Raw genomic sequence first — 26,935 nt, 5'->3', positions numbered from 1 at the left:
ACACCATCTCCTTTCTCCGCAAACATTGTGCTCCCTATTAAAGAAATCACCCTGTTATCTTGTTTAACCTCCCCCGCCTTCCCCGCTTTTTTTTTTTTTTTTTTTTAAATTGAGACAGGGTTTTGCTCTGTTGCCCAGGCTGGAGTGCAGCGGCACAACCACAGCTCACTGAAGCCTCAACTGCCTGGGCTCGAATGATCCTTCCACCTCAGCCTCCCAAGTAGCTGGGATTACAGCTGCGCACCACCATGCCTGGCTAAGTTTTATATTTGTAGAGATGGGGTTTCACCATGTTGCCCAAGCTGGTCTTGAACTCCTGGGCTCAAGGGATCCACCCACCTCAGCATCCCAAAGTGTTGAGATTACAAGCATGAGCCACTACACCCTGCCATCCTGTTTAGCTCTCTCAAGAGAAAAATGAGGCTCTGAACTGCAAATCCCATTTTAAATGGAAGGAAAACTGTAAATGCACCTAAAATTCCTCCTGGAAGGTCGCCTACCAAACATCTCAGTGACGGCAGTCCCAGGCCGTTTGATTTTCTTCTTTGTATTTTCTCACTTTTCTGTGACATGTATTATTTTATTGAAGTAACATTTAGTTCTTAACAAGTAAAAAAGTGAAACTATCATGTTATTTGAAAATAAACTACAGCTCCTGGTGAAAACCTGGATGAATCTCTTAAATGCGATGCTGAACAAAAGCATGCAGGCATGAAAGAGTGTGCACTGTCAGATTGTTTGTAAGATATTCAAACTGAAGAGCCAAACTAATTCACGGAGATGGAAGTCGGTGTTGTATTCACCTTGGGGGTCCACTGGGGGTGTCTGGGGTGCTGGTTATATGGGTGTGTTCACCTTATGACATTTCACCAAGTTCTGTCATAGATTTGTGTGTGTTGATTTTGGTCTTTTAAAACATTGAATTAAAATACTATTTATCTATATTACTGAGTATTTCGGTGCCCCCTTGGGTTATATGCCCAAGCAAGTGCCTCACTTGCCTCATCCTAGGCCCCGCCCTGCAGGGACGGGAAGAATCACTGAGGCCATGTTATCCAATCATCCACCCCACTGAACCACATCTGCCAACTCACCAAAACCCTTTACATTAGGGACTAACCTGGAAACATAAACTACTCTAGGGGTTTCAAACAGAATCAATATAATACAGAGAACTGGTTCCCAGATGAAGTAAAACTCAAGAAGCTAAACAGGGAATGAGGCGACCCAGGGACTGCAGTGAAGGAAGTCCCCACTGCCCCAAAGTCTGGAGGGACACAGGGATGAGGTGTTATCAGAACCAGAAGCAGGGACCTTTGATGGGTACTGAAACCCTGGCAGGAGGCTGCAGGCATGAGCTGGGGCACGAGCTGGGCAGCGGAGGAAGGAGACACAGTTACTGCTGGAAAACGTCCTCTGAGCCCAGAGGGTACAAACTACCCAGGCCTCTCCTGTTCTCTGTCTTCCAAGCTCCCATCCCCACCTCCCGTTGACTGAACCAGGCCAGAAGCAAGCTGGTGAGGCAGCCTGGGAAACAGGGCTTGGGGAAGGGCGGGGAGAACCTGCCAACAGGCTCCCAACGCCCAGTTCCTTTGCGCCTCCCTGTCAGGTCACACTGCACTGGTTTCTCTGCTGGGAAGGAGGCTCCCCCAGCTGTGTCTGACTCTAAGGTGATTATTAGACTAAACTTATCCACCTAATTGTCTGCATAGCGTCATCGACTCTCCATCACTTTTCCAAAGACAATGGGTAATACAGTGTGGTGGACACACCCTCAGGTGACCCCTTGTATAATTCTCTCCCCTTGGGTGTGGGTGGAACATGTGACTTACTTCTAGTCCAGAGAATAGGGCAGAGGGGAGGGGCTGTCACTCCTATGATTACCTTACGTTATGTAAGATGCTGTCTTAGCAGACTAGAGTGAGAGATTCTTCTGCTGGCCTTGAAGAAGCAAATAGCCATGATTTGAAATGTCTGTAGAGAGTCACATGGCAGGGAACTGCAGGGGGCCACTAAGGCCTGCGCAGCCTTCTCTCTACCCTGGTAGCAGCCGGGGCCCTTGGTCATACAGCTGCAAGAAAATGAATCTGCGAACAACCTGAACGCGCTTGGACGTGAATTCCCCTGGCCATCTCTTCAGAAGAGAAGACGGCCTGCCTGCCACTAAACCATAGTCTTATGAGGCTCTGAGTATAGGACCCAGTGAAGCTACACCTGAATTCCTCAACCATGAAAACTGTGAAGTAATCACAGTTGTGTTGTTTTAAGTCACTAAATTTGTGGTCCTTTGTGACACTGCAATAGAAAATAAATAAAGTGGGAAGGAAGGTTCTCTACTTCCCTCCTTCCGAACTGCAGAGCTTCAGTTTAAAAGGTGGGATAATAAATAAGTCACTCTGTACTTAAGAATCACTTCCGTCCCCTCCTACCTCTTGTTCTGTCTGAGCCCAAACTGCCAGGGACAATTGGCAGGCAAGTTGTTCTGTGTAGCAGACAGAGCTGCATCTAAGGGAAGTCCTCCATGCTCCTGGCTGCAGTCCGTTGCCGCCGCTGGTGCTTCCATGGTGCTGGGAGAGGGGAGAAAGTTAGGGCTGGACTCAGGGTGCCGTGGGGGCAGGGCTGGTAAATGCACTCTTGGGTCTGGCACGTTCCACCCTCAAATGATACAAATGTGGACAAAAGTTCGAATGAGACCATCACCAACTAGGAAAGGCAACGGAATGCTTGAGTGCTCCCTTTTATGTCATTTTATTTTCTTTTATGCAGACCAGTGGGGGAAAAATCCCATAGATTCTTCTGGAAACTGTCAGGATGGTGGGAAGATGAATGCAAAACTTACATAGATTGGGATGCCCACAGTTTGGATTTTCAAGATCTAAAACATGAAACAAAACCAAGCGAATGTGACTTTTAGGATAAACACAATGGCCCCCCAGAAAGGGAAAGAGGAAGGCCTAACAGTTGTAGAAAATGCTGGCTCTCAACGATGGCTGCACATCAGAATAACTTGCAGAGGGTATTGGAAATAAACTGCCAATAAATTAGGAATAACTTAAACACAATAACGTGCACAAATCTGAAGAGGACAGCTTGATGGATTCTCACAAAGTAAACACTCCTGTGTAACCATCACCCTGATCAAGACAAATATTTCATCCCAGCACTTTGGGAGGCCGAGGCGGGCGGATCACGAGGTCAGGAGATCGAGATCATCCTGGCTAACACGGTGAAACCCCATTTCTACTAAAAAATATAAAAACTTAGCCAGGCGTGGTGGCGGGCGCCTGTAATCCCAGCTAATCGGGAGGCTGAGGCAGGAGAATGGTGTGAACCTAGGAGGCGGAGCTTGCAGTGAGCTGAGATCGTGCCACTGTACTCCAGCCTGGGTGACAGAGTGAGACTCCATCTCAAAAAAAAAAAAAAAACAAAGACAAATATTTCCAGCCCCACAGAAATCTCCTTCATGTTCTCTGTCAGTTAATTTCCCAGCCCCTCTCCCTTGCCCCCACAAAGGAAATTGCTACTGTTATTTCTAACATCATAGAAAATAACCTGGAAGCCTTTAAAAATACTGATACTCAGGCCTGACCCATGGAGTATCTATCTAGTCTGGTGATCTGGGTGGGGCTCTGGCCTTGGTAGTTATAAAGCCCCCAGGTGATTCTGACATGCAGTCAGGACTGGGAATTACTCACTGGCTTGTGGCAAAGTCTTATTCTGGTCAGAAGCCAGGCCAGGCAGTGGATCTGCCTAGATGCTGGCAACCACCTACTGAGGTAGGTGGGCCCCGTCCTTCCCCAGTGGGCCAGAGTGAGGCAGGTGAGTCTGGGCTGTGGATTTCAGGGAAATTAATGTGTCACTCACAGGCATCAGTGGAGGTAGTGATGGCAAATACGCTCCACGGAGCCTGCTCACCTAAAAAAAAAAAATACCCTTTGATGCTTATAAAATAGATCTAGTGTGACCCAAATCAGGCAGTCTGATTTGGGTTATAGTTATTCATATCCATGATTTTTCATTCTAGAAGAGATTTCTCTTTAGCATTATTTGAGGCTGTGATAATCCTTAAGAAACTGAGCCAGATTTTCCAGGGATCTTCAGTGTAGAGCACTGGAGATTAGAAGCCAGTGATCCCCAAAAGGATGGGGGAGAGAAACAGCAAAAAGGAAATAAAAGAAAAAGACAACATGAACACTTGCGTGGCTTTTGCAGGATGGCTTGGTCAACCCAAACTTCTGCATGATCTGGTTTGTCCTGAACTCCTGCCACTTGCCGTCAACCAGGGCCTGGGCTCTGATCTCATACTTCACCATGCGTGCCGCTCGCAGGCTGACGGGCTTGTGCTCGTAGACCACGAAGGGGGATTCCAGGTCTGTGTGCTTTATTCTCTGCAAAGAGAGTGACCCACCTCAGGTGGAACTGCAATCGGGGTGGCCTAGAGTTAGCGAAAGCCGGCGCCTGGCACATAGACCCTGGTATATAACGTGTGCAGGCCGCAAGCGGGCTTTTCCCAATTGGCACCGTCTCCTAAAAGTTGCTGCTGCTGAGTAGGTTGTTATTTGAGCCCCCACCGTACATAAACCAGTGGCTGATGGCCTGGGCTTTGGCCAATCTAGAAAAACACCATAAGTCAAGCTTTATGATGGCTTTGCCAGAATTAAAAAACCAATGTAGTACTCAATAAGGGCATTTGGACTATTGTTGTCACGTAATTCGTCTCTTCCACCCAGAAGAATTCATTGTGTAGGGAGATGCCTGAGTCAGTGGAGACCACTGAGGACACCAAGAGCTGAGTCCCAAGAAAGAGAAATGACTTGCTCCAGGGCACATATGAGGTACTGGCAAAGCTGAGACTAAAACTCTGGTTTCTTCATTCATGCATTAGTTCACTCATTTATCCATTCATTCATTCAGCCAGCCATTTAAAGCCCCTTTATATGGAGGTTGCAGTGAGCCGAGATTGCGCCACTGCACTCCAGCCTGGGTGACAGAGCAAGACTCCATCTCAAAAAATAAAGAAAAATAAAAAAATAAAACTCCTCTATGTTCTCGGTACTGTGATTGGCAGTAGTAATAAAAAGATTAATAAAGTATGGACTCTCAAAAGCTTGCAGTTTAGAGAAGAGAGACTTGTAAGCAAATCTTAAGTGGAACACAGAGATCTTTCACCATAGTTGTCGTTGTCATCATCAACATCATCTTCCTCATCTTCCCTAACGCACATGGTGCTTTGTGTGTCAAGCTTGCTCCAAGCCACCCTGCACAGATTAACACATTTAAACTCACAACAATCTGGTGAGGTATGTCCTGTTACCTTCTGTGTCTTAAAGGTAAGGAAACTGCACAGAGGAGAGTTCCTGGCACTTGCCCAGGTCCTATAGCTCACAGGCTGTTTGCCTGCGGACTCTCCATTCCTAAACATGACATTCTCCTTCCTCTCCTAAAGTCCAGCAGGAGCACTACGGAGAAGTCAAGCACCTTTCTGGGGTCCTGCCCATAGCCCACTTTGCAGCTAAACAAAATTACCCCCTCTCCCAGTTGGGGACGTTACCGGTTATCTTCATGGGAGAATAACTGAATTGTTTGTATAAATTGAAGATGAAGTGAACCCCACATGTGGAGACAGAAGACTAGAATCTAATCCTGGCTTTACCAGTAGAGGCCATATAAACACAAAGACGCTCAGTTTTCAGATCCTCATCTGCTAAATGGGCTACCAATACCTACTTCCCAAGGTCGTTGTAAAAATCAAATGACATCACATATACGAGCATGGTTAGCACTTACAATACATTTCATGTCAATTAGTAATTAATGATGAATCAATTATTATTAATTCAACATGGATTGACTCTAACTCTAAAAGACTTTCAGAGACATAACTTTCGTGTACTCTATCCTTACCTGCATGTAAAAACTATAAGAAGTAGTATCATGTTTGAGTCCCGTTATCTTAAAGAAGAATCCATATACAGCAATCATTTTCGAATAAGTTGTATTCTCCTAAATTGAGAAAGAGAAACAACAAAGTGAAGGGGGGAAAATATTTAGTGTTCAAAGTCAGCCAGGTGCAGTGGTGCACACCTGTAATCCCAGCACTTTGGGAGGCTGAGACAGGCAGATCATCTGAGGTCAGGAGTTCAAGACCAACCTGGCCAATGTGGCAAAACCCCATCTCTACCAAAAATACCAAAAAAAAAAAAAAAAAATTAGCCAGGTGTGGTGGTGCGTGCCTGTAGTCCCAGCTACTCAGGAGGCTGAGGCAAGAGAATTGCTTGAGTAGGGGAGGCAGAGGTTACAGGGAGCAGAGATTGGGTCACTGCATTCCAGCCTGGGCGACAGAGTAAGACTCTGTCTCAAAAAAAAAAAAAAAAAAAGTCAAGAGGACGTGGTAAAACAAAGTATAGCGACAACAACAAACATCAGTCATTCAGCAACTGATTTGAAAGTGAAAATACAATGGCAATTTTAACCTAGGAAACATGGAGAAAGCAAAACTGAAATCCTTGGTAGTAGTAATTACTACTAACAATTTGGAATAAATTCACTCCAAATTGGATGGCAATTTCAACCTGAGTTTAAAAAAATTCTATACTACATATTAATGCTTTTAAGTGTAACTTATATTATTTTGAATGAAATATACTTCTAACAATCATGCAAGAAGATACCACTGCCCAGTGAACCCTGGAGACTACCTCTAGAACTATTGTTAAAGGAAGAGCCATCAGTGGCCCTTGAAGTTCAGCTTTGACTGATTCATCTTATTCCTTAAAAATATTTCAGGTCTCCAATGAGATCACTTGGACTCGGGAAGGGGAATATCACAGACCGGGGCCTATTATGGGGAGAGGGGAGTGGGGAGAGATGGCATTGGGAGTTATACCTGATGTAAATGACGAGTTGATGGGTGCTGACAAGTTGATGGGTGCAGCACACCAACATGGCACAAGTATACATATGTAACAAACCTGCACGTTGTGCACATGTACCATAGAACTTAAAGTATAATAAAAAAAAATTTCAGTTCTCACAATACTACAGAAAAAAATTACAAAGCAAAAAGGAAGAAGATATTTAGGCTGCACACAGCTCCAACTTAAAATTTCTTCTATTTTTATGTTTTTCCCCATATTTTTCCCTATATCTCCCTTCTCAGGTCCCTGGGAACCCATCAAGTTTGCAAAAGTTACAGTGTACCCCCAAAGCCATGCCTCACCCCAACATTCACAGTCCCCTGGCTGCAATCCTGCTTGGCAAAAAAGGTTTGAGATCAGGTAATCAGTGTTTCTGCAGGGTTTAGACCCTCCTCTCCTTGGTCGCACTACGAACAGTTGGTACAGTTAGTAGAAGTTAGTAGTAGCCTTAGTAGTAGCTACTGAACAGTGACAATATAATTTACTCTTCATGTTCCTCAGTGAAGTAAAGAATAGGTTAGGTATGTTCTTAGATGTGGTCTATAGACCTTTGAAAAAAGCATGTTGTTTCAATTTGATGGACCCAAGAGCCACTCATAGCACTTGCGGGAAGTCCTGGCTCTGTGATCTCCATCTGCCCACTTAGGCACGACATCTCTGCAACCAAAAGGCTGAGCCAGCCTCTCCAGGGATGACTCAGAGGGGGACTCTCTAATGATACATTCAGCACCTTTTAGTTCTTGAAACATGAATTCTTTTGAGATCACTGCGGGGGTGTCTTGAAATAATCAAAGGAGATCAGTGATTTCCTGGAGAATTGTTTCCATCACAGGAAACCCAGCACGGAGCACAGCTACCAACCCCAATGCTCCCCTGGTCACTAAGTGCCAAGATGCCTTGCAATCAAGCTCCTGGACCCACTGCAGTTTTATTCTGAGATCTATCAAAATAGCTGCCTAGACTGAGTTCACCCCTATAAGCTTAAACATGGACTTGGCGTGGAGTCTCTTGTTGAGCCAGTTTGCAACTGTTGGTGTTTGTGGGAAATAGGATGACCAACCTTTCCCAGTTTGCCTTGGCCTTTCCTGGCTTTAGAATTGAAGTCCTACATCCCAGGGCAACTCCTCCATCCCAGTATCACCAGGATCGCTGGGCCCCTTAGTGGGGTCATTATTAAATGGCCTGTCCCAGGCCCCTGCCTTGTGAATTTTATTTCCTGGGAGCTGATGACTATGCAGGAGAGACACCTATGATTCTCTCTTTTGGTTCCCTGACCTTCCTACCAGGAGCCAGAAGTGATCGTGGCTGCCCTCCAAAGGTTCTTAACTAAGCACAAGAGGGACAATTCTTCCCCTTGTTTGGGTGCAGTTCTCAGTACCTGGTTAAAAAGCAGCCCAAATCTCACAGCCTGGGTGTTAAGATCTTTCAGTTGGTCCATGTCGCCCCCATTCTCCAGCTGAAAGGAAAACGCACACAACTGACCACAGAGGGATCCTCTGGACACAAGTGCCTGTCTCCATCTTCATGCCTCTTTCTTGATGCCTGCACCCCTCACCATGTTTGAAAAAGAATTTTGCCTCTAGACTCACATTCAGCCATTCATTCAGTTCATAGACATTTACTGAACACCTACTGTGTCGGGTGCTGTGCCCAGTGCTTTCAGAGGATGCACGGAGAAGACAGAAAAGTACCTGAGCAGTCTCACCTGGGAAATAAAATGTGTACACGGGGCAGAGACGATCACGGTCACAAAATCAAGAGCAAGCGAGGCCCCTCATGGGAGGCTCCAAGGTGAGGGCTGGGGCGGGGAGGGAGTGGATATTTGAGAGGATGGCATTTAGGAGCAGGGGACAAAAGGAAGGAGGTGGGCAGAGTCAGAGGACCGAGAGCGAGGTGGGGACTTCCCAAGATGTCTGCACAGACTGTCCCCTCTCTGTTACTCCTCTGCTGCCTTGTTAGAGCATGGTCCTGAGTTATGTCCCATAAAAGCACCTCCTTCCACGGAGTCAAGATCTATGGTGCGGGGAGCGCTGAGCACTGTGGCTTGCATATTACAATAGGTATTTGTTGAGCAGGATTGAATTTTAACTAGTGACTCATACATCTTCAGAACTCACACACTGCCCCTCTTCATCTCTGAAAACGCGAGATTGAAACACATAAGAACTACAACAGTTTGCATGGACAATTCACAAAGGGGAAATGCCACATGGAAAAACATTCATAGTCACCAGTAATAAAGGAAATGCATGTTAAAAAATGAGATGCCGTTGTTCCCTTCTCAATTAAGAAAAGTAATTAGAAATGTAAACGCTCTGTGTTGCTGAGGGTGCACAGAGAGAGATATGTTCATTTATTACTGGAGGAAGAGTAATTTGGTCCCAACATTGGTTCATCTGTACCAAGAACAAAAATGCGTATGAGGGGAGCTCGAACTACCCGGATCCCAAATCTGGGTCTCCTTCCTTCTCTCCTTCCCAGGCCTTGCTCTCCCCACTTTCCCTGGAGGACAATCCAGATATGTCCTGACCTCAGAGATCTAGAGGTTTCAAAAGTGAAACCCATCTCCAGTAAAAGCAAAGTCAGAGAGGCAACACATTTCGACAAGTGTGTCCTCACAGAGCAGGCAACTCACTGCGTGGTAGTGGTTGGCTGTAACCCGGTTCAGCCACGACTCTGGGAAGAAGTTAATGTACCGCAGCACCTCCAGATCCTTGCCTGGGAAGAAACACAAAGAGAATGGTTTTTAGTGTTATTCACACCAGAGCCTCAGAAGTCTCATTTACAGAAAGGAAAAGGAAGAAGTCAGGAGCTGAGGGAAGGGAAAGGGGTGGATGGTCTCCTTTAAGGTTTGATTGACAAAGCGGAAATAAAACATCTCAGGGTCACTGTGGTTATGTTCAGAGTCAATTACTTTTATATTCCAAATCAATTCTCTTTTAAAAACTTACAGAAATACCAGCCTGGCCAACATGGCGAAACCCCGTCACTACTAAAAGTGCAAAAATTAGCTGGGTGTGGTGACGCACGTCTTTAATCCCAGTTACTTGGGAGCCTGAGGCAGGAGAATCGCCTGAACCCAGGAGGCAGAGGTTGTAGTGAGCCAAGATTGCACCAGTGTACTCCAGGGGACAGAGTGAGACTCCATCTCAAAAAAAAAAAAAAAAACGCACCTTATACAAATAATCTTCCAAGGAAAACAATACATTCACTCCAAATTGGACGGCCATTTCAACTTCAGTTTAAAAAAAAGTCTATACTACACATTAATGTACAATTTCAGTGTAACTTATCTTATTTTGAATGAAATATACTCTCAACAATCCTGCACGAAGATATTGCTGCCCAGTGAACCCTGGAAGGTACCTTGAGAACTACTGTTAAAGGAAAAGCCATCAGTGGCCCTCGAAGTCAGCTTTGACCAGTCCTCCTTATTCTTTAAAGATATTTCAGTTCTCACAATATTATCGAAAAAATTACAAAGCAAAAAGGAAGAAGATATTTAAGTTGCACATAGCTCCAATTTAAAATTTCTATTTTTATTTTTTTTCCCCATACTTTTCCCTAGATCTCCCTTCCCAGGTCCCTGGGGAAGAGTCAGTGTTCCCCCACAACCACGCCTCACCCCAACATTCACAGCCCCCTGACTGCAATCCTGCCTGGGAAAGGAGGTTTGAGATCAGGTAATCAGTGTTTCTGGAGTGTTTAGAAGCAACTTGGACAAAACTACCTGGCCCCATCAACCATTCCTGAATTCTAGAGCCACTTATTGTATCTGGATAGCTGGAAATGGCTTTGAAAATGTTCTCAGATGTCCTTTCAGATGCAAAGATCTCACTGGGTGGCCTCCTGGACTGCCAAAAACATACTCCCCCACATTTCTTTCCTCTTTCCCAGTTACAGGTACCATCCCCTGTGCCCAGAGCATGAGGTTGAGGGAGCACAAATCCAGAGTTTTCTCCCAAACTGCAGAACAAGGGGCCTAGAAGTGAAGCATGTGAAGAGGTAGGACATACAATTAGACGCCAATAAAACAGCCCTTGGCAGCTGTACACAGCTTCACAATATATAAGCCCCTTCTAGCCATCACTGCATTTCATCAGAGCTCCAATTACCCTCATTTTACAGACAGGGAAAGTGAGACCAAGAGGCTGCATGACTTTCCCGACGTCACATAGCTTGGAAGTGACAATGCCATGTTTCAGGTGATTCCCTCGGAAACATCAGGTGAGTCTCCCCCAGCAGTGGCTATGGGGTGGGCTGCAGGTGCCCAGCAGCTTTCCTGTGGATGCGCTCCCCGGGACTGGGGCTTACCTTTGGTGATGCCGTGCAGACGCAAGCAGAGGAAGAGTGGCCTCAAGCTCTGTCCTATATCCCGGTCCAGAAAGCAACAGTTCTCAGGAAAGCTTAGCAGAGGCATAAAGAAGAATAACAGACCTTCAGCAAACTCCTTTCTGGAATTAGCTCGGGCTAGGGAAAGCCATGTTGTAGAGACTAGTGGCTTCACCAGCCAGGGGGAGATGGAGCCTCAGTCTCTCTGGAGGGGTCAGGTACATGGAAGCAGATGGTGGCTTAGATGACATTTTATAAAGTCCAGCCCCAGAGACAGTAATGGAGACAAATGCTTATATTCTCCTCAGCATCTACCACTGAGTTCTGCACATAGCAGGTGCTCAATAAACGTATATTAAGTGACTGATGGGAACGCATGTTACTTCACAGAGGACCTCAATATGCATTTTCTCACTTGAGTCTCACCAACTTCCTGTGGGGCAGACGGGGCAAGGATCGGGAGCTCCATTTTACAGATGGGAAAAAGAGGCTCAGCTTGGACTGGAATCCGGGACTCCTGACTCCCCCTGTACATATGCTGCCCTTCCAGTAAGTGACCAAATTAGGCACTTCGTAAGTGCTTTCTGGTAAAATTTAAAAGAAGAGAATGACTGTGTGGGGAACTAGTTTTAGCAGCTGGTTTCAGGATCAGTTCTGCTATACTCAGCGTTCATACCAAGCTCCAATTAACTTCCTCATGAAGCTGAAGGTCAGCGCCGGGTTGAGAAGATCCAGTTCTTTTTGAGAAGACACACACACACAGACACGCATTCCCTGCCCTTGTTTTGAAATAACTTACTTCACAAAAATGGCCACTTTTCATAAATGGGGACAACGGGGAACAATGTTTCCAAGTCCCTTTGGAAATGCAGTCACTCCCTCAAGGCAGAGCCTGCACAGGACCCACCCAGGGTACTTGCACATTATTTTTCCGTAAATCAAGAGCGATGTCCAAGTCACATCCTGTCTCAGCTGGACAGAAGGCACCACTGACCCTGTGGTCCCCTCTGTCAGAGATGCCCGCCAGCTTTCCCAGAACCGTTTATTTTTATAAGATCTGGGAATTTCTGGGACCGCCCAACCGCTCCACGCCAGAGGTCCCAGAAGATAGGCCTAGGGGCGCAGAAAAGTTGTAGGCACAAAGACAAGTGAGTTCTGATTCGATTCAAGGGTTATTTACCAGCATCTACCCTGTGCCTGTCTCCGGAGGTGGACAGAGCAGCCATAAATAAAGTCAGGCAGAGGCTTTCAGGAGTGCAGAACTATTGGTTCTGGAACCAACCCTCCATTACCCAGGGTGAGTGGAGCCGGGGCTGGTGGGTGCGGTGCCTGTGCCCTGAAAACACTGACATCTTCGTGAGACAAATAACACTGGCTCACTTCCTTTCCTCAGATGATCTGAGCCTCCTCCTTCTTCTGCCTCTTTTTCATCATGTCATGGAGGAACAGCTGAGGCGTCATCATGGCTGGGCAGCAGGTGCCAAGTGGCAAGAAGGGGCCAAGCTGACGCCATCCTCCTTAGCCCTGCCCAGTGCTCTGGGGACAAGCCAGCACCTATGGCCAGGGCTCCACAGCCGGGTGCTGCCCTAAGCAGTGGGCCCCTGCTGGAGCTGCAGCTTAAAAACAGATTCAGCCCCAGAAAGGAAAGGACCCATCTGGAGGAAAGCATTGCCTCCACCAGGAAGCTCCAGATGCCGGTTCTGCTGACGTGCTTGGCATGGCAAGGCTGCTGGCAGGGGCAAGAGGAACCGAGACCCCGATCCTCCCTTTCAGAGGCACTCAGACCCACAGGCCATTCAGCCAGGGCCTCTCTGGACAGCCATCCTGTCCCAGAGGATTTGGAAACAGCTTTGTTGAGACAGCTGGTTGGATGACCCCTTGGGGCCTCTGGGAAATGGCAATGATGCCCACTTTTGTGGCTGACATGGAAAGGCCATGAGTCATCTCATCATCCAACCAAGTTGGAGTCCCTGAGGCAGGCAGACCAGGGTCCAATCCCAACCCAGCCAGTCACAGTCCTGTGACTGGGCCTCTCAGAGCTTCACTCTCCTCTATCAAGTGGGAGCAGCAGCCACAGGTGTTGCTTTGGGGAGAAGGGAGGAGTAAAGCTGACAGTGGGAAGGGCTTGGATCGGCTGCTGGCACCCAGTGAGTCCTCAACACCCATAAGCGCCACCATTGTCCTCCTGCCCCAGGGAAAGTGAATGGACTCAAGCAGGGTCAAATGCAGGGAATTGTTCTTGGCGGTGTTCATCATCATTGCCACCCTCCAAATCACCCAAGTTATGGGCCACCTCAAAGAAAGAAAGTGGTGTCCTCAGCTTCTGATTTCCTGAAATCTCAAAGGATCTAAGGGTTGTGGTTCATCTTCAGAACTGATCAATATCACCTGGCTTTGGGAGCCTAGCAAGGTCCATTGTCTTAGAACCAGTGTCCTACACAGGCCACTCAGGGCCAGTCCAGCACATTTTCCATTTTACTTGGCGCCACTTAACTGTCTGGGAGCGGAGGCACCTGCTCCTCTCTGGCCCAGTGGTGAGTGCTTTCACATGGTGTCACGTAAGATGGGAGGGAGCAAGCAGCTGCTAAGTCTGGGGACTACTGTGCTTGGCTACGCTGGTGAACTCAAAGACTGGCATGATTTCCCTGGTACTGTGCTCTGTTTGTGCAAAGACCTCTTTTGGTTTAGTGCTTACTTTTTTGAGACAACTTCAGGCGATGGTCTATGCCTCCCAAAGTTCACTGAGAAACCCTGGGGCGTGACCTCTCTAGGGAAGACAGTTCACAGTTCCTTGCTACTGAAGGATACATCCAGGTTGGCCCTCGGTTCTACTTGCCAGACCTTGGGGACAAATCTCCCATAGACTCGAAAAGACAGTGCCTGGGGACAAGTCTCCCTCTGATGGGTACATATTGTAATTTTAGAGGTGCTCTTAGCCACAACTTTCTCACTTCCTCTACCCTGTCATCTGCTGGAGCCTTCCACCCTTCCTGTGAGTATCAGGCCCACAGCCCTGATAGTCCCAGCACTTCAGATTTTTAGCCTTAACATACATATATGCTACAGCATGATGGACCTGGGAGCAGTAAGCCAGGCGCAAGGGTGAATGCTGGATGATTCTACTTTGTGAGGTACCTAGAGTCATCAAATTCATACAGACAGAAAGTAGAACGGTAGCTGCCAGGGACTGGGGAAGGGGAATGGGAGTTGTTTCATGGGTGGAGTTTCAGTTTGGGAAGATGGAAAAGTTCTGGAGATGGCTGCATAACAATGTGAATAAACTTAATGCCACTGAACTGAACACGTAAGAATGGTTCAAATGGGAAAAATTTATGCTATGCATATTTTGCCCCAGTTTAAAAAAGACATTAGGGTTAAAAATGACTTTGCTTATTTGAGAAACACTTGAACTAACATATTAAATTTTAAGACAACGTTTGAAAAAAACACACATTTTAGGGCAATAACTCACAATGAGAAGAGAAAATGGCTTTTTCCCCCCGTCCAAAATACAACTCAGCATAGAAGACTTGAGACACTTCTGAAATCAAAGAACCAGGAAATGGAGGCTGGTAGCGGTGGCTCACGCCTATAATCCCAGCACTTTGGGATGCCAAGGTGGGCGAATCACCTGAGGTCAGGAGTTGGAGACCAGCCTAGTCAACATGGTGAAACCCCATCTCTACTAAAAACACAAAAATTAGCCAGGCATGGTGGCAGACGCCTGTAATCCCAGCTACTTGGGAGGTTGAGGCAGGAGAATTGCTTGAACCTGGGAGGCAGAGGTTGCAGTGAGCCGAGATTGTGCCATTGCACTCCAGCCTAGGCGACACAATGGGACTCCATCTCAAAAAAAAAAAAAAAAAATCTATCTATCTATTTATCTATCTATCTATCTATCTATCACCAGGAAATGGTCCTCTTGGCTCCTGACACTCAAGTGTGGTAAATGAAACAATAATTCCTGCTGCCACCCCCACATCATAACCTACCAAAGGTCACCACATTTTAGGACCCCTGTCACATGCTGTCTCTTACAGGCGTCTGCCACCACGCCTGGCTAATTTTTGTGTTTTTAGTAGAGATGGGGTTTCACCATGTTGGCTAGGCTGGTCTCCAACTCCTGACCTCAGGTGATTCGCCCACCTTGGCATCCCAAAGTGCTGGGCCTTTTCTTTGAGTCAGGGCTGACCCACCCATCAGTCCTGGTGAGTGCGTGTCGTTACCTGAATGCACAGTGCTTAGGGTGCTTGCCCAAAGTCTACAGGCAGTGAACGGCAGAGGTGGAGCTAAGACTCGGGCTGACTTCTCCTAACATGCATCTCATTTATTGCTTGTCTCTGCTCCTAGATTGCAAGCTCCGTGATGACAGGGTTTGAGTCTGCATTGTTTATTGTTGTACTCCTGGTATCTTTTACAGTGCCTGGCACTTAGCTTGCAATATGTTGGGTGAATTAATTGGATGAACGACCTGGTCCCTGCCAACTCTCCAGCCTCATTTCCACCATCCCATCCCTCCATTCACCCACAACTTACCTTCTAGGAATGCCAGTAGGGCCAGCCCTGGCGCACATACTCACACACACTTGCTGCACATACAGGCCAGTCTATGCTGCTATCTCCATGCCCATGTGGTCCTATCTGCTGTCACCATGACCTACCAGCTTTTCACTGAGACTGAGTTCAATGTCCTTCTGTCTGTCAAGATGGTCCTGACCCTAGCAGAAAGGGAAATCCTGTCTACTCACAACCACAGCTGCCCTTTTTAAGAACCTTCTACACTCAGACCCTTATACTTCTTCCATTCCTCCATGCTTATTGTTGAAGGTATGTTTTGGTGCTTCTGCTTCTCAATATGCCTGGAAAGCCACGAAGCAATGTGGCAGAGGTGGAAAATTAGTAAGAACTAAGCGTAATATTTAGGGACCCTGAGAACAATAGAGACTCAGGTTCCAGAGATCCAAATTAAAGGGGAATAGAGTCATCACCTCTCAGAGCAAGAAAAGACACAAACAAGGCAAGAAGTACGAACGTCAGATAATGAGAAATCCTCTTGACCCAGAATACATCAACCTCCCTGCACAAGGCTTGGTTGAGCTATTCTAAAAGAGAACAATTTAATGGCCCTAATGTCCGTGACTCATGGGATATTTCAAAATTAATGTGCTGGTAAAGAGATCAGTGTTGACACACCAGGGTTGCCCAGTTTTATGCTAACTCTGGCTACATCTGCAAATGCCATTCATTAATCACAAGAGGCACATGACCTCGCCCTCCCTGGGGACACAGCATCATAGCACATTTCCCTCAAGAAATCAGTGGGCTCAGGGCACCCAGGATACAGGGCATGGCAGGGAAGCTCTCCTTGAAAGATTCCCCCTGCAGTTCCCTTGGGAATGGTATATGGGGGAATGGGTGGGGGAAGGTGCTGTTGGGTTCGCCAGTGCACACCCATGCAGCCAGCACATGCTCTTGTTCTCTCTGCAAAGAGGACCTAAGAGGAGGAATTCATCCAGTGCACAAGTGAGATCAGAGAAGGCTTTCTGGAACCAGCTTTGTCCCGCTCTGTAAAGGCTGGGTCAGCTTTGGGTAGGGTAAAGGAAAGAAGAGACTCAGCTGAAGAATCAGGGGAATATAGAAGTTTGAATCATATGGGAATTGGCTTCATTGGCTACGTTCAAATTAATTCCTCCTTCTGGTGAGGTGGAAGCTCATTGCCAGAATCTACCCTGCGGTGTCTGAGAGATACCTATTTAGTGACTAATAAATCAGCTAAGGATTAGAATTACATGTCTGCTGATTTGCCCTTGACCCTAAGAGCTAAGAGTGTCAGAAGACCTTGAAGACCAAGGTCAACCCCAGTACCACTATCCATTTGCAAAAGGAGCCTAAGTAAGCTCCTCATTATCCCTGGGCCTTAGCTTATTCAACTGCAAAATGAAAGGGTGAGACCAGGTGATTTCTAAGGGACCTTCCAGCATCAACCTTCTTTGAATTAATAAAGTGAGTAATTTACAAACTGACATGAACTGAATGCATTTTGTTGTCCTGTAGCTCCCAAACTGCCAATCATTTCAATTAGTACAATCATAAGAAGAGTTCTACACTATTCTCCTGAAGAAAGCTTTTTGGAGGTGGGAAGACATTTTCTGCTTCTAATTATAGTGACCAATTTCACCTGATTGAGGACTGAATTCTCCACCCTTCTAGCAGTCATGCAGATCCAGCCCTGCCCCACATACCATAAAAGGACATATAAGAAGCAACAAGAAGCTACTTGTCAATCTCCTGCTGAACCTGAGCATACACAAAGCAACTGGAGAGTCATCTCTAGGCCCTGAGAAGACAGTTCCACTTGAAATGTAACATACACACTGTAATGCCTAAGGCTGGAGGGAGAAAGTTGCAAATCAAGGTCAAATCCATACCCAGCAGGACTGAAACCATCCCATGCTTTGTGCACTTCAAGCTGTCACTCTGCAAACAGGACACTGTTTCAATTTAATACTGAAAAGCTGGCCAGAAAGTCACTATATTCCTTCTTACGGTGTGACACGCAATGCAGAGTAGTTTTCAGAGTTAAAGTGAAATATTTCAGAGGTGAAAACCACCATTAAAGAACATTCAAAGCACCATTCATTCAGTACTTAGTCAACAGCTACTAGCTACTAAAGATTGAGGACTGGGAGGGTAAAGTGAGTGAGACACCATCCTTGCTGCAAATGGCCAGTGTGGGAGCCATGCCTAGGAATAGATAATCCCAATAATTATTTTATTTACAAGTGAGAAAGCTTACAGAGATGGGCGAGCAATACTATGGAGCCCAGAGACTGAACATCTGAATCAGACTGTGGGGAGAGAGGGTGCTCCTGGAGGGTTTCCTTGGGGATAACTGAGCCAAGTGTGGAGGCACAGCAGATCACTCTAGCAAGATGGCTTTTGAAATACACCATACCCCTGAGCTCCTGATAAAGAGCTGATCTCTTTAAATTCACCATAATTAATCCAAAATAAGATCATCTTCCACAGATGCCATATTTTTGTATAAATCACCATGGATTCCAAACTGCAATGGGCTGCTTCTCCCATCGTCTTTCATCTCCTTTTCTAGCCAGGTGAACCAGATGAATGAATTAATTCTCTTGCTACCATATTTGTTCTTACAGACACTCTTTCCACTCCATCTTCTTGATATCACCAGAGCTCAGACCCTTTGCCCCTCATGGAGAGAGTGGCAACTGTTCCCAAGTCCTCCTCACTTTCTCCACCCACCTGTCCCCTACTAGAATGTCTGATAAAGCCGCCCCCACTCCTGACCCAATACACTATACACATGCAGATTATATCAAAACTCCTGGGATGCAGTTAAAGGAAATGTATAGCTCTAAATCAGAAAAGAAGAGATCCTGGAAATCAGATATCTAAATACCTATCTCAAGAGGTTAGAAAAAGAATATCAAATAATTCTTGAAGAAAGTAGAAGGAAAGGATGAAGAGAAAAATTAATGAAATAGAAAATATACAATTGAAAAATATCAACAGGTATGTCAAGTCAAAAGGTGTTTTTTAAAAAAATGAATAAAATAAACCTCTATCAATGCTGATCAAGGAAAGAAAGAAGAGAAATATATAAATTATCAATATCTGATATGAAAAGAGGGCTATCACAACAAATTCTACAGATACTAAAAACATAATAAACATTTACCAAGTGGATTAAAGACTTAAATGTAAGGCCTAAAACTATAAAAATCCTAGAAGAAACCTAGGAAATATCTTTCTGGATATCAGTCTTTTCAGAGAATTTGTGATTGTCCTCAAAAGCAATTGCAATAAAAACAAAAATTGACAAGTGGGACCTAAATAAACCTAAGAGCTTCTGCCCAGCAAAAGAAATCATCAACAGAGTAAACATAAAAACTATGCATCCAACAAAGGTGCAATACCCCAAATCTATAAGGAACTTAAATCAACAAGCAAAAAACAACCCCATTAAAAAGTAGAAAAAGGACACGAGCAAATACTTTTCAAAAGAAGACATACAAGTGGCCAAGAAACATACGCTAAAATGTTTAACATCTCTGATCATCAGAAAAAGGCAAATCAAAACCACAATGAGATACCATCTTATATTAGCTAGAATGGCTGCTATTAAAAAGTCAAAAAATAACAAATGTTCCCAAGGCTGTGGAGAAAAGGGAACACTTATATACTTTTGGTGGGAATGTAAATTAGTTCAGCCACTGTGGAAAGCAGTTTGGAGATTTCTCAAAGAACTGAAAATTGCACTATGCCATTTGACCCAACAAGCCCATCACTGGGTATATACCCAAAGGAAAATAAATCATTCTACCAAGAAGACACATGCACGAGTATGTTCATCACAGCACTATTCACAATAGCAAAGACATGGAATCAACCTAGGTGTCCATCAATGGTGGATTGGACAAAGAAAATGTAGTGCATATACACCATGGAATCCCACACAGCCATTAAAAATATATATATATTATGTTATTTGCAGCAACATGAATGCAGATGGAGACCATTATCCTAAGTGAATTAATGCAGAAACAGAAAACCAAATACCATATGTTCTCACTTATAAGTGGAAGCTAAACATTGGGTACACATGAACATAAATACGGGAATAATAGAAACTAGGGACTACTAGAGTGGGGAGCGAAGGAGACAAGGGCTAGAAAACTACCTATTGAGTACTATGCTCAGTACTTGGGTGACAGGGTTAATTGTACCACACCTGAGCATCATGTAATATATCCATATAACAGACTTGTACATGTACCCCCTAAATCTGAAATAAAAGTTGAAAATTTTAAAAATATACATAAAATACAATCATAAAGAATTTTTAAATTTTTTTACCAAGAGAGATCATATTGTGAGCCATAAAACAGGTCTCAATAATTTAAAAGAACTAAAATCATACAAAGTATTTTCTCTGATAACAATGGAATTAAGTTAGAAATTAGTAACAGGAAGATATCTTTAAAAATCCTCAAATATTTGCAAAACAAAGAACACAGTTATAAATAATCCATAGATCAAAGAAGAACTCAAAGGGGAAATTAGAAAGTATTTTGAACTGAACTTTAAACACAACATATCAAAATTTCTGAGATGCAGCTAAAACAATAATTAGAGGGAAATTTACAGCACTAAACACTTAGGAAAAAAGGTCTTAAACCAATGACTTAAGTTGCCACCTAGGAAACTAGGAAAAGAAGGGCAAACTAAACATTTGACAAAATAAAACATCTATTTCTGATAAAACTAATCATCAAACTAGAAATAAAAGGAACCTCCTCAACATGATAAAGGGTAATTATAAAAAACCTATAACCTATAGTTAAAATTTTATTTAATAATGAAAGATTAAATTCTTTCCTCCTGTAATCTAGAATAAGGCAAGAAGGTCCACTCTCACCACTTCTGTTCAACAATGTACTGAATATTCTATTCAGTGTAATAAGGCAAGAACAAAAACAGGCATACAGATAAAAAGGAAGAAATAAAATTATCTTTGTTTACAGGTGATATGATTGCCTATGTAGATTCCTAAGGAATCTATTTAAAAAGTTTCTAGAACTACAGTTGAGTTCTACTAAGGTTGCATAATACAAAGTCAATGTAAAAAAATTAATTTTATATTTCTGCATATTAGCAAAGAACAATCAGAAATCAAAGTTAAAATAATACCTTTTACAATAGTGTTAATATGAAAGCCTTAGAGATAAATTTTCTAAACAATGTGCAAAACTACATGAAACATTTATGAAAGAAATTTAAAAGGACCTAAATGAACGGAAAGATATGCCACATTCATGGATCAGAAGGCTCAATCTTATTAAGATGTAAATTCTTCCCAAATTGGCCTGTACATTGAAGACAATCCTTATCAAAATTCCATGAGATTTTTCTGCAAAAACTGTCAAGCTGATTTTAAAATTAATATGAAAGTTCAAAGAAGCTAGAGTAGTCAAAATAACTTTGAAAAAAATGAACAAAGCTAGAGAACTTACATTACCTTATGTCAAGACTTAGTAAAAATGAATTATCTAATCAAGATAATATATTAGTATAAAATAGGAATATGGTTTAAAGGAACAGAATATTGAGTCCCAAAATAAACACACACATATGGTTGATGTTTGACGAAGGTGCCAAAAGCAATTCAAGGGAAATAGGATAATTTTTCAACACATCATTCTGAATAATTGGATATCTATATGCAAAACATGAACATTAACCCTTACCTCACACATATATATATAACTTAACTCAAAATTAATCATAAATATAAATGTGAGAGCTAAAACAATAAATCTCCCAGAAGAAAACATAGAGGAAAAATCATAGTCATCTTGCTTTGGCAAGATTATTAAGTAGGACACAAAAGGAATGAACTGAAAAGAAAAAAAAGATTCAACACATTAAACATCAAAATAAAAAACTTCTGATATTCAAACTACACTATTTTGAAAGTGAAAATATAAGTAATAGATTTGGAGAAAATATCTATGAAATATATATCTGACAAAGGACTTGTATCCAGAATATATAAAGAATATATTCAATAATATTCACAATTCAATAATAATCACAATTCAATAATAAACAACCCGGTTTTAAAAATATGGGCCAAAGGTTTGAACAGATTTTTCATTAAGAAGATAAATGAAGGACATATAATCATATGAAACGATGCTCACCATCATTAGTCATTGGGGAAATGTAAATTAAAATCACAATGAGATACCACTACAAATGCATTAAATTGGCAAAAATTAAAAAGGCTGACCAAATGTTAGCAAGGATGTGGAGCAAATGAAACACCCCCCTTTGGGAGGCCAAGGCAGGTGGATTGCCTGAGACCAGCCTAGCCAACATGGCAAAACCCCGTCTCTACTAAATATACAAAAATTAGCCGGGCGTGTTGGCAGGTGCCTGTAATCCCAGCTACTCGGAAGGCTGAGGCAGGAGAATCACTTGAATCTGGGAGGCAGAGGTTGCAGTGAGCCAAGATCATGCCACTGCACTCCAGCCTGGGCAACAGAGTGAGACTCTGTCTCAAAAACAAAAAACAAAAACAAAAACAAAAAATAATGCAACCACATTGGAAAACAGTTTGGCAGATTCTTAAAAAGTTAAACATACACCTACCATTTTACCTAGCCATTCTATTCGTAGGTATTTATTTACTAAAAAGAAAAGGAAGCATATTCTCCCATACAGACTTGTACAGGAATATTTATAGTAACTTTATTTATGAAGTTACTGAAAACAACCCAAATGTCTATGAAAAGATGAACAGAAAAACGAATATTGGTAATCCATGAATGGAATATCGCTCAGCAATAAACAAAAAGACCTACTGATACATGCAACAGCATGGATGAATCACTGAATAATTATGATGAGTAAAAGAATCCAGAAAAAAAGGAGTACAGACTCCATGATTTATTTACATAACATTCTAGATATACAGTCAGACACCACTTAACAACGTTTCAGTCAACAACAGACCACATATAAGATGGTGGTCCCAAAGGATTATAATGGAGCTGAAAGACAGGACTGAAAAAGTTCTATTGTCTAGTGATTCCATAGCACAACACATGTGTTTGTGGTAAGGCTGGTGTAAAAAACACCGTATTGTGCTGCCTGTTGGATAATAGTATAGTACATGCAATTACATTCAGTACATAATACTTAATAATGAATAATAAATGACTGTTATTGGCTTATGTACTTACTATTAGATACTTGTAATCTTTATTGTATAGTGTTTTCCTTCTACTTATTAAAAAAAAAAAAAAAGTTCACAGCCTCAAGCAGGACCTTCAGGAGGTATTCCAGAAGAAGCCGTTGTTATCATAGGCAATGACGGCTTCATGGGTGTCATTGTCCCTGAAGGCCTTCCAGTGGGACAAGATATGGAGGTGGAAGACAGTGACATTGATGGTCCTGACCCCGTGTGGGCCTAGACTAATGCATGTGTTTGTGGCTTAGTTTTTAACAAAAAGTTTTAAAAAGTAAAAAATAAACATAAAATTTTAAAAAACAGGATAAGAGTTTATAGAACAGGTTATAAAGAAAATATTTTTGTACAATTGTGTAACGTGTTTGTGTTTCAAGCTAAGTGTTATTATGAAAGAGTCAAGTTTTAAAAATTAAAAAATTTATAAACACTTGTAGTAAGCTAAAGTTTATTCGTTATTGAAGAAATAACATTTCAGTGTAGCCTAAGTGCACAGTGTTTATAAAGCCTACAGTAGTCCAGGCGCAGTGGCTCACGCCTTCAATCCCAGCACGCTGGGAGGCCAAGGCGGGTGGATCACCTGAGGTTGGGAGTTCGAGACCAGCCTGACCAACATGGAGAAACCCTGTCTCTACTGAAAATACAAAAAATTAGCCGGGCATGCTAGCGCATGCCTGTAATCCCAGCAACTCGGGAGGCTGAGGCAGGAGAATCACTTGAACCCGGGAGGCGGAGGTTGCGGTGAGCCGAGATTGTGCCATTGCACTCCAATCTGGGCAACAAGAGTGAAACTCCATTTCCAAAAAAGAAAAAGTCTACAGTACTGCCCAGTCATGCCCTAGGCCTTCACATTCATGCACCACTCACTCACTGACTCACCAGAGCAACTTCCAGTCCTGCAAGTTCCATGCATGGTAAGTGCCCTGTACAGGTGTACCTTTTTAAAATCTTTTACATCATATTTTTACTGTATCTTTTCTATGTTTAGATACACGAATACTTACCATTGTGTTACAACTGCCTATGATATTCAGTACAGGAACATGCTGTACAGGTTTGTAGTCCAGGAGTGATATGCTATACCATATAGCCCAGGTGTGTAGTAGGCTATGCCATCTAGGTTTGTGTAAGCACACCCTATGATGTTTGCACAAGGATGAAATAGCCTAACAATGCATGTCTCAGAACACATCCTAGTTGTTCAGTGACACATGACTGTATAACATTCTAGAAAATGCAAACAAATCAAGAGTGATAGAAGCAGATCTGTGTTTGCCCACCAAGGGTGGTGGTGGGGCTGGAGCAAAGAGGACTAGTGGATTGTTTTGTTTTGTTTTGTTTTTGTGTTGGAGTCTCACTCAGTCACCCAGGCTAGAGTGCAATGGTGTGATCGGCTCATTGCAACCTCCGCCTCCCAGGTTCAAAGTGATTCTCATGCCTCAGCCTCCCAAGTAGCTGGGATGACAGATGTGCGCCACCATGCCTGGCTAATTTTTGTATTTTTAGCAGAGACAGGGTTTCACCATGTTGGGCAGGCTGGTCTGGAACTCCCAACCTCAGGGGATCCACCTACCTCGGCCTCCCAAAGTGCTGGGATTACAGGGGTGAGCCACCGCGCCCGGCCTACGAGTGGATCATTAAGTGTCATAAGGAAACCTTTATGTGAGATGGATATTTTCATTATTTTTATGGTAATGATCATTTTTTGGGTACTTATGTACATCAGAACTCATCAAATTGAAGCCTTAGCTATGTGTAGTTTATTGAATTCCAATTATTCCTCAAAAAAGCTCTAAAAAGATAAAGTTTGTTAATTACTGGTGTCAATAAATTTAAAACAGTTTAGATGAAAAGTACACATTCCTTGAAAAACAGACCATAACTAAAATTGACACAAAAATTCCCATAAAATCTGAATAATATTACATATATAAAGAAAATTCTGTCTGTAACTAAAAGTCTTCCAAAATCTCAAACCCAAATGGCTTCAGTGATAAATTCTTCCAAATATTTAGGGAGACAAAACAGCAGTCTCTCCCAAACTCCTCCAGAAACCAGAAGAAGAGGGACTGCTTTGAAACTTATTTGATGAAACTAGCATGACCTCAATATTAATTAAAAGCTGGCAAGGATAAACCAAGAAAGGAAAATTTCAAGCTAATGTCTCTCATGAATATATAGGTGATCGCTTCTCGGCCTTTTGGCTAAGATCAAGTGTAGTATCTGTTCTTATCAGAATATATAGGTGAAAATTCTAAACAGTCAGCAAATAGAATTCAGTGACACAAAAGAGGATACCATTGCTTGACCTAGTTGGTTTCATTCCAGGAATACACAGTTGGTTTACCATTAAAAAATAAATGAACAGTTCTCTATCTTGATTGCAGTGCTGGTTATACAGGCATATCTATTTATCAAAGTCATCAAACTGTACGTTTAAAATGTACTCATTTTGCTGTAATTAAATCACACCTCGAAGTTTATTGCTTTGAAAAATCAATATATTTTACCACATTCACAGCAAAAAGGAGAAAACTATATATCATTTTGAGGGAATCTGAAAACCATTTAGTAAAGTTGGTAAGATTCACTCATGATTTAAAAACTCTAGAAATAGAAGGGGATTTTCAAAATCCGATAAACAGTACTACACCAAACCCACAGCAAACAGCATACATAGATTGGGAATTACTGAAAGCTTTTTCCTTGAGACTGGGGAGAAAAAAAAGATATTATCACCACGTCTACTCAACATGATACTGGAGATTCTACCTAGTGCAATAAGGGAAGAAAAATAATTGAAAGACACAGATTTAAGGCCGGGCGCGGTGGCTCAAGCCTGTAATCCCAGCACTTTGGGAGGCCGAGACGGGCGGATCACGAGGTCAGGAGATCGAGACCATCCTGGCTAACACGGTGAAACCCCGTCTCTACTAAAAAAATACAAAAAACAAAAAAACTAGCCGGGCGAGGTGGCGGGCGCCTGTAGTCCCAGCTACTCGGGAGGCTGAGGCAGGAGAATGGCGGGAACCCGGGAGGCGGAGCTTGCAGTGAGCTGAGATCGCACCACTGCACTCCAGCCTGGGCGACAGAGCCAGACTCCATCTCAAAAAAAAAAAAAAAAAAAAAAAGAAAGACACAGATTTGGAAAGAAAGAGATAAATCTAGTATTATTCTTTAAAAATCACATAATTATATGTAGAAAACATATAAGAAAATGTACAGGCTATTATTAAAATTAACAAGAAAATCTATCAATATATGAACACAAAGTCAATATACAAAACTATTGTACGTCTATATATCAGCACCGAACAATTAGAATATAAAAATGTTTAAATGATACCATTTACAATAGAGTCAGCAAACATTATACACTTAGGAATAAATACAACAGAAAATGAGCAAGACCTCTATACAATAAACTACTAAATTTTATTGAGAGAAATTTTATTTTTATTTTTAATTTTTTTGTGACAGTGTCTCACTTCGCCATCTAGGCTGGAGTGCATTGGCACAATCACAGCTCACTGCAGGCTCAACCTCCCAGGCTCAAGTGATCCTCCTGCCTCAGCCTCTCAAGTATTTGGGACTACAGGAGTGTGCCACCATGCCCCACTAATTTTTAAATTTTGTTTTGTAAAGAGGTCCCACTGCGTTGCCCAGGCTGGTCTCTAACTCCCGGCCTCAGGCCTCCCCAAAATGCTGGAATTACTGGTGTGAGCCACTGAGCCTGGTCAAGAAATTTTAAACAACAAACAAATGGAGATTTATACCATTGTCATGGATTACAAATCCCAGTATTCTAAAGAGGTCAATTTTCCCCAAATTGATCTACATATTCAACATCTTCCCAGTCAAAATCTCAGCATTTTTTTCTCTTGTCTCTTTTGGTGGAATTTGA

General features: G+C 43.1%; 1 protein-coding gene and 1 pseudogene across 2 annotated transcripts in view; one reads left to right on the top strand and one right to left on the bottom strand.

The window, feature by feature from the left end:
• Positions 1-2,732: 2,732 nt before the first annotated feature.
• BTBD16 (BTB domain containing 16) overlaps positions 2,733-26,935 on the bottom strand; it is a 68,198-nt gene continuing 43,995 nt past the window's right edge. For both annotated transcript variants that reach the window (XM_025397195.1, XM_025397196.1), the window contains exons 11-16: positions 11,232-11,323; positions 9,553-9,635; positions 8,296-8,373; positions 5,905-6,003; positions 4,200-4,388; positions 2,733-2,875 (exon numbers count right to left, since the gene is read on the bottom strand). In XM_025397195.1, coding sequence (XP_025252980.1) covers positions 2,807-2,875; positions 4,200-4,388; positions 5,905-6,003; positions 8,296-8,373; positions 9,553-9,635; positions 11,232-11,323 — 610 coding nt within the window. In that variant the 3' untranslated portion in view covers positions 2,733-2,806. The remainder of the gene's footprint in view (positions 2,876-4,199; positions 4,389-5,904; positions 6,004-8,295; positions 8,374-9,552; positions 9,636-11,231; positions 11,324-26,935) is intronic.
• Positions 25,216-25,443, top strand: LOC112632320 (annotated as a pseudogene).

The sequence above is a fragment of the Theropithecus gelada genome, chromosome 9, assembly GCF_003255815.1.
Source record: "Theropithecus gelada isolate Dixy chromosome 9, Tgel_1.0, whole genome shotgun sequence".
NCBI classification, from domain to species: domain Eukaryota; kingdom Metazoa; phylum Chordata; class Mammalia; order Primates; family Cercopithecidae; genus Theropithecus; species Theropithecus gelada.
This window is presented reverse-complemented; position numbering and strand designations above follow the sequence as displayed.